General features: G+C 48.6%; 1 protein-coding gene across 4 annotated transcripts in view; it reads left to right on the forward strand.

Annotated features, from left to right (window-relative positions):
• Window positions 1-17,301, forward strand: part of KDM5C (lysine demethylase 5C) — a 392,248-nt gene that overhangs the window by 151,447 nt on the left and 223,500 nt on the right. For all 4 annotated transcript variants that reach the window (XM_078664512.1, XM_078664511.1, XM_078664513.1 and 1 more), the window contains 2 exons: window positions 12,831-12,955; window positions 13,376-13,526. In XM_078664512.1, the coding sequence (XP_078520638.1) occupies window positions 12,831-12,955; window positions 13,376-13,526 (276 nt within the window). The remainder of the gene's footprint in view (window positions 1-12,830; window positions 12,956-13,375; window positions 13,527-17,301) is intronic.

A 17,301-nucleotide genomic window follows, 5' to 3' on the forward strand; every position in this document is an offset into this window, starting at 1 on the left:
ATCAGAGATATTCAAAGACCCAGTGAGGGCTAGGGTATTGAACCCAAGAATTGATAAAAAATATAGGGCAGCTCCAAAAGACCCAATATACATTAAGGGGCAAATTCCTCTAGACTCACTAGTGGTCACAAACGCTCGCAAGAGAGCAAACTCTTTATCTACAGGAGAAGCTCCACCTCCTGACAAAGAGTCTAAACTAATAGATGCCTCTGGCAAGAGAGTAGCATCTCAAGCGGCAAACAGTTGGCGCATAGCTAATACGCAAGCACTACTTGCAAGGTATGACAGAGCGCATTATGATGAGTTAGAAAAACTCATCAAACATCTCCCTAAAGAACATCAAAAGACAGCAGATCAACTTATACAAGAAGGGAAGTTAATTACTAACACTTCAATAAAGTGCGCCCTAGACGCGGCAGAAACTGCGGCAAGGTCGACAAACACAAGCATCATGTTAAGGAGACATGCATGGCTCAGAGTGTCAGGGTTCAAACAAGAGGTACAAACATCGTTACTGAACCAACCTTTTGATGGGAAAACACTTTTTGGCACAGGGACAGATGAGGCCCTAGAAAAGATGAAGGATACAGAAACGGCTAAATCAATGGGAGCATTGCAACAGCCGACACAAAGTGGTTCCTTTCGTAGATCCACCTATAGAGGAGGATCCAAAAGTACAGGTACAAACCAACAGCAAACCTCTTTTACACCTACATCACTCAGAGGTAATTCTAGAGGTGGATACAGGGGTAACAACAACAAGGGTAGAGGTCGCGGAAACAACAACAACCGCAACTCTCCAACCCCAAAACAGTGACTTCATAGAGCTTCCCCCAGACCATATAACACCGGTAGGGGGACGCCTATCACAGTTCCTACCTGTCTGGGAAAACATCACATCAGACAAGTGGGTAAGACAAATTATCCAACATGGTTATTGCCTAGAACTCACAGCTACCCCACCAAACATCCCCCCCAAACAGCGTCCAATGAAACAAGATCACCTGACACTATTAAAACAAGAAGTAATATCACTGCTAGAAAAGCATGCCATAGAGAAGGTTCCACAGCACCAACAGGGAACAGGAGTATACTCCCTATACTTCCTAATTCCCAAAAAGGACGGGTCTCTAAGGCCAATACTGGACCTAAGACCTCTCAACGCATACATAAATTCGGAACATTTCCACATGGTCACGCTCCAACAAGTACTTCCTTTACTGAAGAAAGGGGACTTTCTTTCTACACTGGATCTAAAAGACGCTTACTTTCATATCCCTATTCACAAAGCCCACAGGAAATACCTCAGGTTTGTGGTAGAAGGACAACATTATCAGTTCAAAGTCCTTCCATTTGGTGTCACGACGGCACCAAGGGTGTTCACAAAATGCCTGGCAGTGGTAGCAGCTCACCTAAGAAGACAACAAATCCATGTCTTCCCATACTTGGACGACTGGCTAATAAAAGCCAGGTCGCAAGAGGAGTGTCTGCAAGACACACAAAAGACAATTCAGCTACTACACCAGCTAGGGTTCACGGTGAACTACACAAAGTCACACCTACAACCAAACAAGGTTCAACAATATCTGGGGGCTACTATAGACACAGAAAAAGCCAAAGTGTACCCCAACCCAGTCAGGGTCCAAGCAATGCTTACAATCACTCAGAGATTTCAGCCACAACACTCACTAACAGCAAGAGTGTTCATGCAGCTATTAGGCATGATGTCATCCTGCATACTGCTAATACCATATGCAAAACTACAAATGCGTCCGCTACAAGAATGCTTAGCGACACAGTGGAATCAGGCTCAAGGGCAGATTACGGATCTGGTGTTGGTAGACGACCGCACACACCGCTCTCTGAAGTGGTGGAACAGAACAAACATTACCAAGGGGCGGTCGTTCCTAGAGCCAATTCCACAGGTGACAATAACAGCAGACGCATCGCTCACCGGATGGGGAGCACATATGGACAAGTACACAGTACAAGGAAGGTGGAGTGTGCAGGAAAGAACACTGCACATCAACTATCTAGAACTACTGGCAGTGTTTCTAGCATTGAAAGCCTTCCAGATACATGTTATCCACAAAGCAGTCCTGATCAGAACAGACAACATGACAGCAATGTATTATATTCAAAAACAGGGGGGGACGCACTCTCTCCAATTATCCAGACTAGCACAGGAAATTTGGAGATGGGCCATTCCTCAAAACATCTATCTGTTAGCCGAACACCTACCAGGAGTCCAAAACCAGATAGCAGACATCTTAAGCAGACAGTCGGAACAAATACACGAATGGGAACTGCACCAACAAATACTGCAGCCATTCTTCCAAAGATGGGGACAACCAGAGATAGACCTATTTGCCACTCATCAGAACGCAAAATGCCAAAGCTTCGCGTCCAGGTACCCACATCACCTGTCGCAGGGCAATGCGTTATGGATAAATTGGTCCAACAAATTTGCATACGCTTTTCCCCCTCTCCCACTAATCCCATTAGTGGTCAGGAAACTGCAACAACATTCAATGACCATGATACTAGTAGCACCCACGTGGGCAAGACAGCCGTGGTTCACCACGCTCTTGCAACTCTCACAAGTGCCACATCAAAAGCTACGAATTCTACCCATGCACCTTACACAGAACCATGGAGAAATAATGCACCCAGATCCAACTCAATTGAACTTAGCGATCTGGCTCCTGAAATCCTAGAATTTGGGTACTTAGATCTCCCCCCAAATTGCAGGGAGATAATTAAACAAGCGAGACGTCCAACCACCAGAGCATGCTATGCAGCTAAGTGGAAGAGGTTTGCTATACACTGTACTAATAACAATATCAACCCTCTAGACGTATCAACAAGGGAGATTATTTGCTACTTATTACACTTACAGCAATGTAATCTAGCGTATACATCTATCAGGGTACATCTAGTAGCTATAGCAGCATACCTACAAAACAGGCAGCGCATATCACTGTTCAGAGTACCAGCGATAAAAGCATTCATGGAAGGTCTTAAAAGAGTCATTCCACCAAGATTACCACCTTCCCCAGTCTGGAACCTCAACGTAGTACTCACCAGACTAATGGGGCCACCCTTCGAACCTATGCATAGGTGCGAAATACAATTCCTTACATGGAAGGTGGCCTTCCTTATAGCCATTACCTCACTCAGAAGAGTAAGCGAATTACAGGCATTGACAATACAAGAACCATTCCTACAGTTACACCAGAATAAAGTGGTTCTTAGAACAAACCCAAAGTTCTTGCCTAAAGTAATTTCAGCATTCCACATCAATCAGCCAGTGGAATTACCAGTCTTCTTTCCAAAGCCACAGACGGTAGCAGAAAGGGCTCTACATACACTAGATGTTAAAAGAGCCATTTTGTACAACATAGAAAGAACACAAGACTTCAGGAAAACTAAACTATTTGTAGCATTTTCCCCAACACATAAGGGCAATCCTATCTCTAAAGCAGGCATCGCAAGATGGATTGTAAGATGTATACAAATATGTTACATTAAAGCAAAGAGAACATTAACTGTTCCTCCTAGAGCTCATTCTACAAGAAAACTAGGAGCATCTATGGCATTCTTAGGGAACATTCCCCTAGATGACATATGTAGAGCAGCAACTTGGTCTACACCACATACATTCACAAAGCACTACTGTGTTGATGTACAGGCTGCACAACAAGCCAGAGTGGGCCAAGCTGTATTAAAAACTCTATTTCAAACAGTTGCGACAGACACTGGTGACCACCGCTAGGGAGGTAACTGCTGTACAATCTATTCATAAATGTACCATCTGCAGCCCATATGCCTCGAACGGAATATGCTACTTACCAGTATGCATCTGTTCTTGGCATAGAGGGCTGCAGAGTGGTACATGCCCTCCCTGCCTCCCCGGAAACCTGTGTCTGTCCCAACATTATCTTATTTAGATACATTTACATGGGCATATCTTTATGTACTATACTACACTACTCCATCTAACCCTACTATGGCAAAACAATCTAAGGATGGAGCCGATGCCCATGCGCACTAACACCGAGAGGAGGAGTCACCTATGACGACAAAGACTTCTCCAGAAGAAAAACAAGTGCAATCATCCGAGCCCAACACCAGATGGCGATCTATTCATAAATGTACCACTCTGCAGCCCTCTATGCCAAGAACAGATGCATACTGGTAAGTAGCATATTCCATACTCTTCTATACGACTACACCTCGCTGCTATAGCAGCATACCTCCAAAACAGGCAACACCTTTCACTGTTTGGAGTCCCAGTAATCAAGGCTTTTATGGAGGGTCTTAAAAGGGTAATTCCTCCAAGGCACCCACCTTCCCCAGTCTGGAACCTAAATATAGTACTTGCCAGACTCATGGGCCCTCCTTTCGAACCTTTACACTCGTGCGAATTGCAATTTCTAACATGGAAGGTGGCATTCTTGATTGCCATTACCTCACCAGGCGAGTTAGTGAGCTACAAGCATTAACAATTCAAGAACCATTCATGCAAATACATGCTAACAAGGTAGTTCTTAGAAAAAAAAACTAAATTCATGCCAAAAGTCATTTCAACTTTCCATATCAATCAGTCTATAGAACTGCCAGTGTTCTTCCAAAATCCAGTCAGTAGCGGAAAGAGCCCTACACACACTGGACGTAAAGAGAGCTCTGCTTTATTATGTAGAGAACGAAATCATTTAGGAAAACAAAGCAATTATTTGTTGCTTTTTCACCACAACATAAAGGGAATCCCATATCAAATTCAGGAATAGCCAGATGGATAGTGAAATGCATTCAAATTTGTTATCAAAAAGCAAAACGCACTTTAACCGTCCCCCCAGGAGCACACTGCGCGAAAAATGGGGGCATCCATGGCTTTCCTAGGGAATATTCCCCTTGAAGACATATGTAGGGCAGCCACATGGACCACCATACACACCTTCACAAAACACTACTGTGTAGACGTGCAAGCAAAGCAGCAAGCTGCTGTAGGCCAGGCTGTCATCAAAACTCTTTCAAACTGCTGCGGCTGGCACAGGTGGCCACCGCTAGAGGAGATACTGCTATGTATTCTATGCACAGATATGAATTCAGCAGCCCACATGCCTCGAACGGAATATGCTACTTACCAGTATGCATCTGTTCTTGTAATGTAGGGCTGCTGACATTCATATCGCCCGCCCTCCTCCCCGGTGCCCGTCGCAGCTGCAGCATTCACTCTTTGCATGGACATCTCTTGCTTTCCTATACTCCATCTCTGCCACAATGGCGAAAAACAATCTGAGGATGGAGTCGATGCCCATGCGCACTGTAGTCCAGGGGAGGAGCCACCTATCTCGTGATACTTCGAAGACTCTTCCAGGACAACAAAGTGCAATCATCCGGACCCAACACTAGGCGGCGATCTATGCTAAAGATATGAATGTCAGCAGCCCTACATGCCAAGAACAGATGCATACTGGTAACTAGCATATTCCTCCTAACAACGTGCCGAAGTCCTTCCTGACTCCTTTACAATCACTCCTGTTCATCAGCTATCCTGGATTGGATGCAGTTGTGCCTTCCCCCAAGCAGCCTCTGTCCTGGTTCCCACTGAGGATAGCATTGAGGCTACTGGGACTACGCACGTTCTACTAGTCCACCATGCCAGGTGGCACATGCAAGCTGGACAGTGAGATATGGAGTCCTAGTAGATGCAGCACCGGGGGAACCTATTGAATTCAAGCCAGGTTTTGGAGGAGACTGAAAAAAATCTGTGGAAGTGCTGGTAGATCACGATTGGATCCGTGACAGATCCTTTCCTTGCCTCACTCAGAGCTGATGGTGACAGATGCATCACTACTGGTTTGGGGAGGCCATCTGGGAGAGTTGGATATCGGAGGACTCTGGTCTCCGATGGAAAGCTGACTCCACATCAGTTTGTTGGAGTTGCCAGTGATGCGCCCGATGTTCAACGCCTTCCTACCGATCATTAAAGGGCAGCTAGTACACACCACCTGCATGTGGTGCTGTAACATGGAGGGTGGAATGGGGGTCTTTGGTCTGTGCCTCTGAAAGTGGCCGACCTGCCAGGGCATTTCTCTGGTTATGAACCACCTGGTGGAATCTCTAAATGCCAAGGTGGACTAACTCAGTTGGAGATGCATAGAGGATCACGAAAGATAGTTAAACCTGGCGCATGGTGTGTTCCACCAGTGGGAGGGTCTTTATCTTTTTGGCACAGCAGAGAGCAGGCAGTGTCAGTGTTTTTGTAGGTAAAATTCCCAAGATGACTCTGACTAATTCCGTTCTGAGTGAAGCTCTGGACCCCTCTTGGCCTTCCCACCTCAACTCCTTCTGGCTCGAGTTCCGACGAAGATCAAGTTTGATTGTGCTCAAATCATCCTAGTGTCTCCGGTTTGCACCAGGAAGCTGTGGTACACAGAACCTTAAGGCAGGAGTATCTGTCCTCTGATAAAAGCGGACACTTGGGGAGGATTTATTCTTTCAGCAACAGGACAGGGTCCTGGATACGCACTTCCGCAATCTGCACCTTCATGGAGATTGAGCAGCGGCAACTAGTTACTTTCGGTCTTCCTCCCAAAGACATTGATCTAATTCTGGCAGCCACCAATCTATGAGCTCATTAGTCTATGCATTGTGCTGTGACAAGTTTGTGGCTAGGCGCAGCACCCACCAGATTGACCATCTATGTGCTAAGCTATTGGCACTCTCTGGCCACATGTCGGCCCCTGGTAAATGGTACCACAGGTACCCAGGGCACTGTGACCAGGGAAGACCCCTGAAAGCTGCAGCACTTATTGTGCCCCCCCTTACAGGCCATGCACCTTAAAACTCACACACACTGCCTTTGCAGGCCGAGTGTCTTGGTGCAGAACAAAACAAAGAATCAACATGGCACACATCCCTGTGTGCCATGCCCACAAACCACTGCCCTGGCATAGATCAGCCACCCCTCTAGCTGGGTGCATGCGGTGATGCCATTAAGAGTATATGGTGCTTCCAAGATTTAGTAATTTGTTGGAAAGCCACTGCTAGTACTAAATAAATAATACGTATTCTGAAGGTGCAATGATCCCAGATAGGAGAGACGCTGCCCATGAAAATGTGAGAAATAGAGGAGTGAGTGGATGGTATGCTGTATGCTATAATCACAGATTAGACACAACGTTTGTATATCCGATGAGTTTGGCCACCAAAAGAAGAGAACTGTGGGGCCCTGTCACTACGTTCTTTGATGCAAGTGCTAATCGTTCTTTGTCTCTTTCTCCGTTGCAACAAGACGTTACTAAACCTCCATGACTTCCTTGAGCTTGTTACATATACTTTTCATATTACATGCTTTATACCTACATTGTATATTTACTTTTCCTTGTTGTTTTTCTTTCATACCTCATGTAATTTCCGCTGGTTATATTCATATTCATTTTTGGATTCATTTACTCTTATTACCAATTGTTTTTGCTGTATGATTTTATATAATATTTTCATTGCTGTACTTTGTCAACTTTTATCTTATTTGCTTTAATAAACTTTCTTTTGAACTTAGAGTATATGGTGCTGGGAGTTTGTCATTACGAACTCCACAGCTCCATAATGGTTTACTGAAAATGAGAAGTCTGACATCAATCTTCTCGGCACATTAAACCCACAGTGATGCCAGTGTGGGATATAATGAAAAATGCACACAGAGGGCATCTTAGAGATGCCCCCTGAATAATGACCTATCACTAGTGTCCAGGATGAGTGGGTACTCCCCAGCTGCCACCACCCCTGCGTCGAGAGCCTGCTGCTCTCGGGGGCTTGAAACAATACACCTCCTGGGACGAGATGCCAAGCCTCCTCCTAGGATGGGCAGGGTCCACGAAGTGGAAACTTCAAAGGCTTGCTGGCTTTGTGAGCTTCTCCAGGCCTTTTGCTGCTCTCAGCAACTGGTCCCCTCCGGCTCTGACCCCCCACTTTGGGCGGGAGAACCGGCCGGAAAACCAAGTGAGGAAGGGAGTTGTGCCCACCTTTGCCAACACTACCCCTCAGGTGGAGTAGGCAAGGTGAGCACAACTCTGTCCCGCCATCTTGCAGCTGTGGGGGACCCAGCCAACCAGAGTGCGGCATATGCCTCCCCCCCCCCCCCCCTCACTGGAGGGTGGCATAATAGGACATGACCCACCTCAAGGAAGGGGCTCATTGGTCCCAACTTTTTTACTAACCTGTAATGCCCCATAATCTATAATTTAGGGGGCACTCCTGAACCTTGCCGCCTCAGACAAGCAACGACCAAGAAGAAAAGCAGTACCAAACAGCTGTGCCGAAGCTAAGAGGAGTACGCCGCCCACTGACTTTGCCTCAGCCCTACTGGCCTGTCCCCACCTCGAACCTGCAGAAGCGAAACTCCAGTGTGTCCAGCAGCCTCAAGAACCTGACCTGCCTTCCAAAGAAAATAATTTGTCTCCCGTGAACACCAATTTTGCTCACCCACAGACTCTGGCTCCGTCCAAATCCGTGAGTTTGCACCACTCTGCACCCATCGCCCATGGCCTGAGTTCGAGTGGCCCAACATCACGAGGAGGTCTCCCTGGCGATTCTGACCCGAGATCTCATAATCTCTGACCTGCCTCGAATCTGGCAGGGAAGCCTGCAGCCTCTTTCTGGAGGACCCCCCCGACTGCGACCGGAGCTGGTAAGAGAAACCGGACTCATAGACACCCCTGCACCCGAAGCCCCATGGCCTTGGGTGTCCGAACCGACTGTGTCCTAACTTACCTCTCCAACCAGTGGTTACCTCTAGAAGAACTTCATCCTCAAACTTGCAGTCTTTGTTGAAACCGGAGAATCCCCATTGAAAGTCACAGGACACCTGACGCTAAAACACCATTCTCGCCCAGCTGCCCTCATGCTGCTGTGGGTGTACCTTTGGTGCTAACTCGAACCTCCCCAGTTTGCCCTGAGCTTAAGTCCATGAGCTTTGCTCCATCAACCTTGTGGCCATCAACCCTGACCCACAACCGTCCACAACCCATTCCCCGAAGAAATTGGAACAAAATCACCACCGACCAACTCCTTGCATCCCTCAGCCAAAACACTCCCACCCTAACAACGGACCCAGACCAAGCGGCCACAAACCTCAGGCAATGGATTACACACAGTGCGGACGAACTAGCACCCCTGAAAAAACACCAGTTGAAATCATCCAGCAAAAAGGCTCCCTAGTTCAATGATGACCTTAAAAAATCCAAGAAAACTTGCCGCACCCTGGAGAAGAATTGGAGAAAAGAACCAACCTCAGACAACATGACCTCCCTCAAGACAGCCACCCGCAAACACCACCAACTGATTCGTTCCGCCAAGAAATCAGCATTTAAGGACTGTCACTCACAGAACGGCTTTCGAGCCAAACACAGCACCGAGACCGCCCTCATTGCGGCGACCGACGACATCCGAGCACTCCTGGACAACGGTGAAACAGTGGCCCTCATTCTCCTCGACCTCTCCGCCGCCTTCGACACTGTCTGTCACAGCACCCTCATACAACGCCTCAACAACATCGGCATACAAGGAAAAGCCTTGGACTGGATCATCTCGTTCCTAGCCGGGAGAACACAGAGTCCGACTTCCCCCTTTCTACTCAGAGCCCACCGAAGTCATCTGCGGCGTACCTCAAGGCTCCTCACTCAGTCCCACCCTCTTCAACGTCTACATGAGTCCCCTCGCCCCCATCGCACGACGACACAACCTCAACATCATCTCCTACGCCGACGACACCCAGCTGATACTTTCACTCACCAAAGACCCCAACACCGCCAAGGACAACCTTCACGAAGGTATGAAAGAAGTAGCCGAATGGATGAAACAGAGCCGCCTAAAACTCAACTCAGACAAAACTGAGGTGCTCATCCTTGGATCCTCCCCCTCAGCATGGGACGACTCTTGGTGGCCTTCCGCTTTGGGATCAGCGCCCACACCCACTGACCATGCACGTAACCTTGGCTTCATTCTAGACTCCTCTCTCTCAATGTCCAGACAAGTCAATGCCGTATCGTCCTCCTGCTTCAACGTCCTTCGCATTCTGAAAAAGATCTTCCGCTGGATCCCCCTCGAAACAAGAAAGACTGTCACCCATGCACTGGTCACGAGTCGACTGGACTATGGCAACACTCTCTACGCCGGAATTACAACAAAATTGCAGAAAAAGCTCCAGCGCATCCAAAACGCATCAGCGAGACTCATATTAGACATCCCGCGCCAAGAGCACATCACCGGTCACTTAAAAAACCTCCACTGGCTTCCCGTCAACAAAAGAATTACTTTCCGCCTTCTTACCCACGCACACAAGGCCCTTTATAATCTAGGACCCGAATGCCTCAACACCCGACTGTCCTTCTACTATCCCACCCGCCAACTAAGATCATCCAATCAAGCCCTCGTCGCAGTCCCGCGCATCCGAAAAACCACCATGGGTGGCAGATCCTTCTCCTTCCTGGCTGCCAAGACCTGGAACTCACTCCCCACCCACCTCCGCCTTACTCAGAATCACATCTCCTTCAGAAAAGAACTGAAAACATGGCTATTCGATAAACAATAAACCCCTCCCTCCAGCGCCTTGAGACCCTCTGGGTGAGTAGTGCGCTTTATAAATGCATGAACTTGAACTTGGCCTGCTCGTCAGCAGCCACCAACCGGAGGCGGCCTCCCCCATTGGATAACATTGGGCCCCAGCGCTCTGGGCTGTGGAGGGTGCTTTGAGTGCATCCTTGACCCTGGGGCAAACCCCAGAAACCCAACTCGCAAAACCAAGTATTTAACTGGCTTGGCTTAGTTCTAGAAATAAAATGGAACTAAATATTTTTATACAAATCAAATTGGAGCGCGAGGTGCACCTACCCGCTGGCAGAGGTACTGCCCTAAAGTTTCCAGATCGTCTGACACCAGACCAGATCCGGTCTGATACCGATTTATTTATTTTTATTTTTTTTACATTCTTTTTTTAATATAAAGGTGAGGAATCTGCAGCCTCTACCAGAAGTGGCGTTGCAGACGATCACTTGTTCTTCTAGTAAATGCATTATCTACCCAGTCGGTTAGGTGAGACCTAACAATGTACCCTGAATGTGGTGCTTTTAGTTATTTCTTTTCGGAGAGATCCTAAGTGGTTGGTTGTTGTGTGCAATCAAAGCAACGTAAATTGAACAGGTATATTTTTTGGGCAATGCTGAAGTGAATAGACTGCAGGTACCTGAAGACGCAGCTGCTGAAACTGATATATGTTCACTGAATAGAACTACTCCATGTAAATATGTAAACAGTTCTTGCTGACCAGACCAAGCCATCACTAGCAGATGATGGCGGGAGCGCTGAAGCTTTTCCGACACTCAACCCCAGTCAGATCCTCCACGCAGAGCCCCAGATTAAGCCTCGCACGTACCGAGCCTGCACAGTACAGATCACCACTCCCCTCCACGCAGAGACCTAGATAACTCCTCGGACGTACTGAGCCTGCACAGTACAGAGCCCCAGATTACTCCTCGCACATTCCGAGCCTACACAGTACAGATCACCATTCCCCTCCAGGCAGAGCCCCAGATTACTCCCACACGTACCGAGCCTGCACAGTTTCATCCAGTCCCAGAGTCCTACCCTATTCCTTCTGTCCCAACAGATGCCTTGTTCCCTTCTGCCTGCCATAAAACAATCCTTACACCTCGATGTCCGCATTTTACTTTGTATTTAAGGAACTCCTTATTTATCTTTGCCTACGTTCCACCACTGGATTCAGCTACCCTGGCTGAGGGGTGCTAGCCTGAAACCGTTCCTAAGATGCTTGTTTCCGGTCCAGGGAAGGCTTGGCAGTTCGGGCTGGACTGTTCCCATGAGGCACAGGGTCAGACTGATTTGCATATGGCCATGTCTGAACTGGGGTGGCAGAGTGGACTAAAGAATGGTGATGGATTAAACCCAGATCAGTTGACTGGGGGTGAGTGTTTGATTTGCTCAAACGCTCCGTCCATCATCCCCTTTTGTATCGCTTTGTTCGCCCTAAGTGTGGCAGGGTATGCCCAGACAAGAATCCCTTGCTCACTTTGCCACTGGATTCAAGCTAGCCTGGCTGATGAGGGGTGTTACCCAGAAACCGGTCCTCGGAAGCTTGTTTCCGGTCCAGGGAAGACATGGCTTGGCAGTTCGGGCTGGACTGTTCCCATGAGGCACAGGGTCAAGACTGATTTGCATATGGCCATGTCTGAACTGGGGTGGTGAAGTGAGATAAAGAACGATGATGGATTCAACCCAGATCTGTGACTCGGAGTGACTGTCTGAAAAGTTTCAGTGCTCTGTCCATCTCCTTCTGTTTGCTTTACTGACAAGACCAAGCACAGTGTGTCAAATGTAAAAAAATAAAATAAAACTTGAAATCCAGTCATAACGCTTGTGACAATTGTAGGATAGGCAAAGTTGGAAATGCTCCGCATAAAGCAGAAAAATGACATCTGAGGAGAAAACCGTTCATGCAGTGCTTGAAGTCACTTCACTCGTCCAGCATTCAGGCGAGGATACCATGCTTGGAAACCACTGGTGTCGGAAGTAGTAACTTTCACTGTTGCCTTTTGGCAGAAAGAACAAGGGTTGTAGTCTGGGGAGTTAGTAGCATTGTTGGAGACAGTATTTGACATACGCGCTGCCTTGTTTTATTTTGGGGTACAGCTGTTTGAAGAATAGTTAATGTTGCTGCCCAGCTTGTTGCACTGTGTGGTAACGTGCAGACAATAAGCTTTTCCTGGTTGCTACGCATATTCTTACCAAGGCCCTCTTCTCCTTGTTAGGTACCGCTACACTCTGGATGAGCTTCCTGCCATGTTGCACAAGTTGAAGGTGCGGGCCGAATCTTTTGACACCTGGGCTAATAAAACGCGTGTCGCCCTCGAAGTGGAGGATGAAAACAAAAGAAGTGAGTCACTCCTGTCCTACCACGTCTCCGGACTCTCTTCTTGCTTCCAGCATTTCTTTGCCGTATCCTGCCCACTCTACTGCAAATGCTGCCTGCCCCACGTCTTCTAGTTAATTGCTGTCCTATTATACCTCATTTACTGTTTTTTACTGCTCACTGCTAGCCTGGTTCTTTCTAGAGGGCGTGCCTTTAGAAGTGGCAGGCCCCTGTTCTTCATGCGTATTCTGTCCTTGACAGATCTTGGTGCTTTGAAATTTAGACTCAAAGAGTTTTCTCTACTGTGACTAGCTTCTTGACGTCAGTGTCCAGACCCTATGTCCATCTGTTCCTTTCCCATTTTCTGTGATCTGAATCAGTGACCTGCTAACTTGTTCCCCTTGGTTCTCTGCACGCACAGTAATGACAAACCTCTGTTTTCAGCACTGGAAGAGCTGCGTTCCTTACACGCTGAGGCTTTGGAGAAGAAGTTTCCTGAAACCGGCATGCTTCAGCAGTTGAAATCTGTGATCGACGAGGTGGAGCGTTGTGTGTCAGAGGCAATTGGGCTTGTCTGCAGCAAGAAGCCGGCTCGGTAGGTGGTCGTCTTCTGTAAACTTCAATAAAATCTCATGGTGATTGCGGGCTGTGGGCATGGGAATGCTCAACGAGGGGAGTAACAAGGGGCAGGTGACTATGTATGGGTCGGATAGAATGTGAATAAGGGGCTCAGGACAGGGAGGGGAGGATGCAGGAACCAGTACCTCCGATGGGTAGGACATGTGACGAGAGGGGAGTTCCATAGGCACAGGCTGGAGTGCGATCGGAAGGAACAAGAAGCTCTAGAAGGCAGGATCGAATATGAATGAGGAGCTCTAGGAAGGGAGGGTGCAGGAATGAAGACCTTCTATGGGTCGCACATAGTGAGGGGGAGACCTGCAGGGACAGGGTGGCGTGTGACCAGAAGGAGCAATGAACTCCAGAAGGGCAAGATAGAATATGGGCCAGGATGATTAAGTGCACGGTGGAACGTTGGCAACGAGCAATAAGAGTTCCTTAGATACCAAGTCAAATGTTGGCATGGAGGTGTAAGGATTTTTATAGGCAGAGGAAAGGGAACAAGGTCTCTGTTGGGTCATGAGGAATATGGCAGGACTCAGGGACTGTATGAAACTGTGCAGATATTACGTGCGAGGAGTAATCTGGGTCTCTGCGTGGAGGTGAGTGGTGATCTGTACTGTGCAGATGATAGATCTGCTCTCAGCCTGTCTGCTGGAAGCAGACTGTAAGGTGTATTGTTTTTTATTGGGAGTGAGCCATTTCCAATTGTCTGAATGAGTTAAGAAAGGGACAGTTTCGAGCACATGGGTTTACTGTTTGACCTGCAGTCTCTATAAAGATTATTTGCATGTACACTGCAGTTGAAAATTGCGTAAGGGATGACCTGCTACTGTAGTCAGTCAATGAAATCTCCCGTACCAAGAATGAAGAAACAACTTGCCTATACTCGTACTTCTCCTTCAGGGAAATCTTCTACTTGCACACAGCTTCCACTGCGAGGATATGATGACTGAGGGATGAAGAGATCTTCATAGTGAGCTAAATGTTAGAGAAGGCATGGTGGCTTCCTACCCAGGCTAATTGCCATTGACAAGTCTTGATGGTTACTTTCTATCGAGTCCTTGGCATCAATAGGGGTATGATGGTTTTGCAGCGTGAATCTTTCTTGATTCACTATGCTGTGCATTATTCCGCGGTCTTGTGGTTGGGTCCGGATTCGTAGTCTTTTCTTTGTTTTTGTTTTTTTTTTCTTTTTTCGTAGCCCAGGTGGGCGTTGGCGTCACACCTCCTTGGGTGCATTTCCGGTGACGTCAGCATGCTTCCTGCGGAAGCTCCCACTCTTGGGCGCCATCTTCAGATTCTTTTTTTTCCGCGGTCGGGTCTGGATCGTTACTGTTTGGGCTCCAGACATTTTTTGAGAAAGAAGAAAAGAAAATAGAGAAATTGCAAAGAAAAGGCATCTGAAGACTCCAGGAGACTTCATCGACGAGGAGTCAGCAAAGGAGAAGGAGAATTCATCGAGATCTTCGACGAACACGCGACCAGGGAGGCCCTGAGCGCTCGATGATGGACAACACGCCGTTCAAGTTCTGCCGTACTGCCACCACAAGTACGCGCAGAAGGACCCGCACCCGGTATGCAACCTTTGCCTACCGGTAAATCACGAAAGCGAGGACTGCAACGCATGCTCCGCCTTCACCCCGAAGACCCTTCGAGTGAGAGAGACAGAGGGTAGCGCATGCCACCCTGCAGGGGAAGGCCCCGACTCCGTCCCTCTACGATCTGGGGATGTCTTCCGAGGAAGAGGACAACGCTGCCGCCGAAGACGACAGCTACACGGTCGTAGAGACCGATTACACAAAGACTTCTGATAAGGTAGGAGACTCTCCGGCCCCCAAGAACCCGAGAGACTCTGAGTCTCGAAAAAACGAGGGCAAGGCCCCGAAAATGCCGATGCCAAAACACCTGGCGTCCGCGAGTACCCACAGGTCCAGCGGATCCTCTGAGAAGGAGTCCCCGGCGCCGAGAGCTGTTGAACAGCAGAAGTCGTCGAAAATCGTCCCCGAAAAGGATCGATCGACGCCGAGGGAGAAGGACCCTAAACTACTGACGCCGACCAGAGACCCAAAATCCGGTTCGACGTCAAACTTCGGCACCGAAAAGCACGGCGCCGAGCCAACAGCCGAAAAGAGTGGCCGAACCATCCGACACGGAACACGCGGCCGACATGGAGAAAAAGAGAAGGCACCTCGAGGCCAAAATGGAAAACAGCTTGCAGCGGAAGAAAGAATTCGACGCAAAGATGAAAACCTTCACGATCCCACACAAGACCAAGCCACCACTGGTGGAGGTGGTCGAGGAGGAAGACGAGGTCGCCGAGGAACAAGACCCGGACGTCGAGGTGGTCGACGACCAGGAAGAGGAAGAGAATCCCTACGATAGTTACAACTATGGGGAGGAAGAGGACAGCAGGACGGACGCAGAGTCGGCCCCCTCTGACCTGCAGGAGGTGGATTACCTAGATGTCGACACCGACAGCCCGGAGGAGGCGGTCGACACATCCCTCCAGGCCCTCGCCGCCGGACGACATCGGGGTATACAACTCGGTGATAAGGTCTGCCGCAGCGGCATTCAAACTCAAGCTCGACGAAGAGAATCAGAAAGCAGACTTCCTTCTAGAGACATTGCTCCCCACACAAACAAGGAGCCAGTACCTGCCAATGCTCGACAGAGTCTTGGCCCAGGGGAAGGAAGCATTCAGGGAGCCCGCAACATGCAAAGCAGTAACTCCCAGAACAGAGAAAAAGTACAAACACTCCTCAAAAGACCCACCCTACATTCAGGGGACGGTCTCCGCAGACTCCATTATCACGGCCACAGCAAGGAAGAGGGCTAACATACCCACTACTTCTGGACCACCACCGGATAAGGAGAGCAAGAGGATGGATCTGGTGGGCAGAAGGATCGAACGGAATGCCGCGACACACTGGCGCATGGCTAATTCCAACGCACTGATAAACAGACACATGTACCAGATCAAGGAGGAGCTGGGGCAGTTGGTGAAGGACCTGCCCCAGGATGCCAGGCAGAAGGCCGAAAAACTGGTTGAAGAAGGGAAGAACGCGGCAAATTCTTGCCTTAAGACGGCCCTGGATGGAGCAGACACCTCCAGCAGGCTCATGATGATGGGTGTCACTGAAAGAAGACACGCCTGGCTCAGGATCTCAGGTTTCAAACCAGAGGTGCAACACAGCATCCTGAACACACCGTTCAACGGCAGCACGCTTTTCGGAACAACAGTTGATGAGAAGCTCAGTCAACTAAAGAAAGATAACGAAACAGCAAGATCCATGGGAGCATTGCAGTTCAGAGGGAACAAGAGGGGCACCCCGTCACGGAGGCCCGGGGGGAGAGGTGGAAACCAGCCAGGTACATCACACCAGGCTTTCCAACAGACGCACCAGGCAGACTCACAGACTCAGCAGGGGCAGCAGAAGCAGTCCTGGCAATACCAGCAAAGAGGCCAGTCCTTTCGAGGGAGAAATGGACGGGGACAAAATAGAAGAGGGGGGCAGCAGCCCACCTCTAAGTGACTTCAAAAAACTCTGTGTGCCCGCCCACAAAAAAGATCCCAGGGGGCAGCACGTACAGAGGGGTCAAGACAAGCTACACATCTACGACCACATAACACCAGTGGGAGGAAGATTAAGATTTTACCTCCAAGAATGGAGAGAAATCACATCAGACAAATGGATCCTCAACATCATCCAATTCGGATACTGCATAGAGTTGGAGGGGAGGCCAACAAG

Source organism: Lissotriton helveticus, chromosome 10 (genome assembly GCF_964261635.1).
Source record: "Lissotriton helveticus chromosome 10, aLisHel1.1, whole genome shotgun sequence".
Lineage (NCBI taxonomy): Eukaryota > Metazoa > Chordata > Amphibia > Caudata > Salamandridae > Lissotriton > Lissotriton helveticus.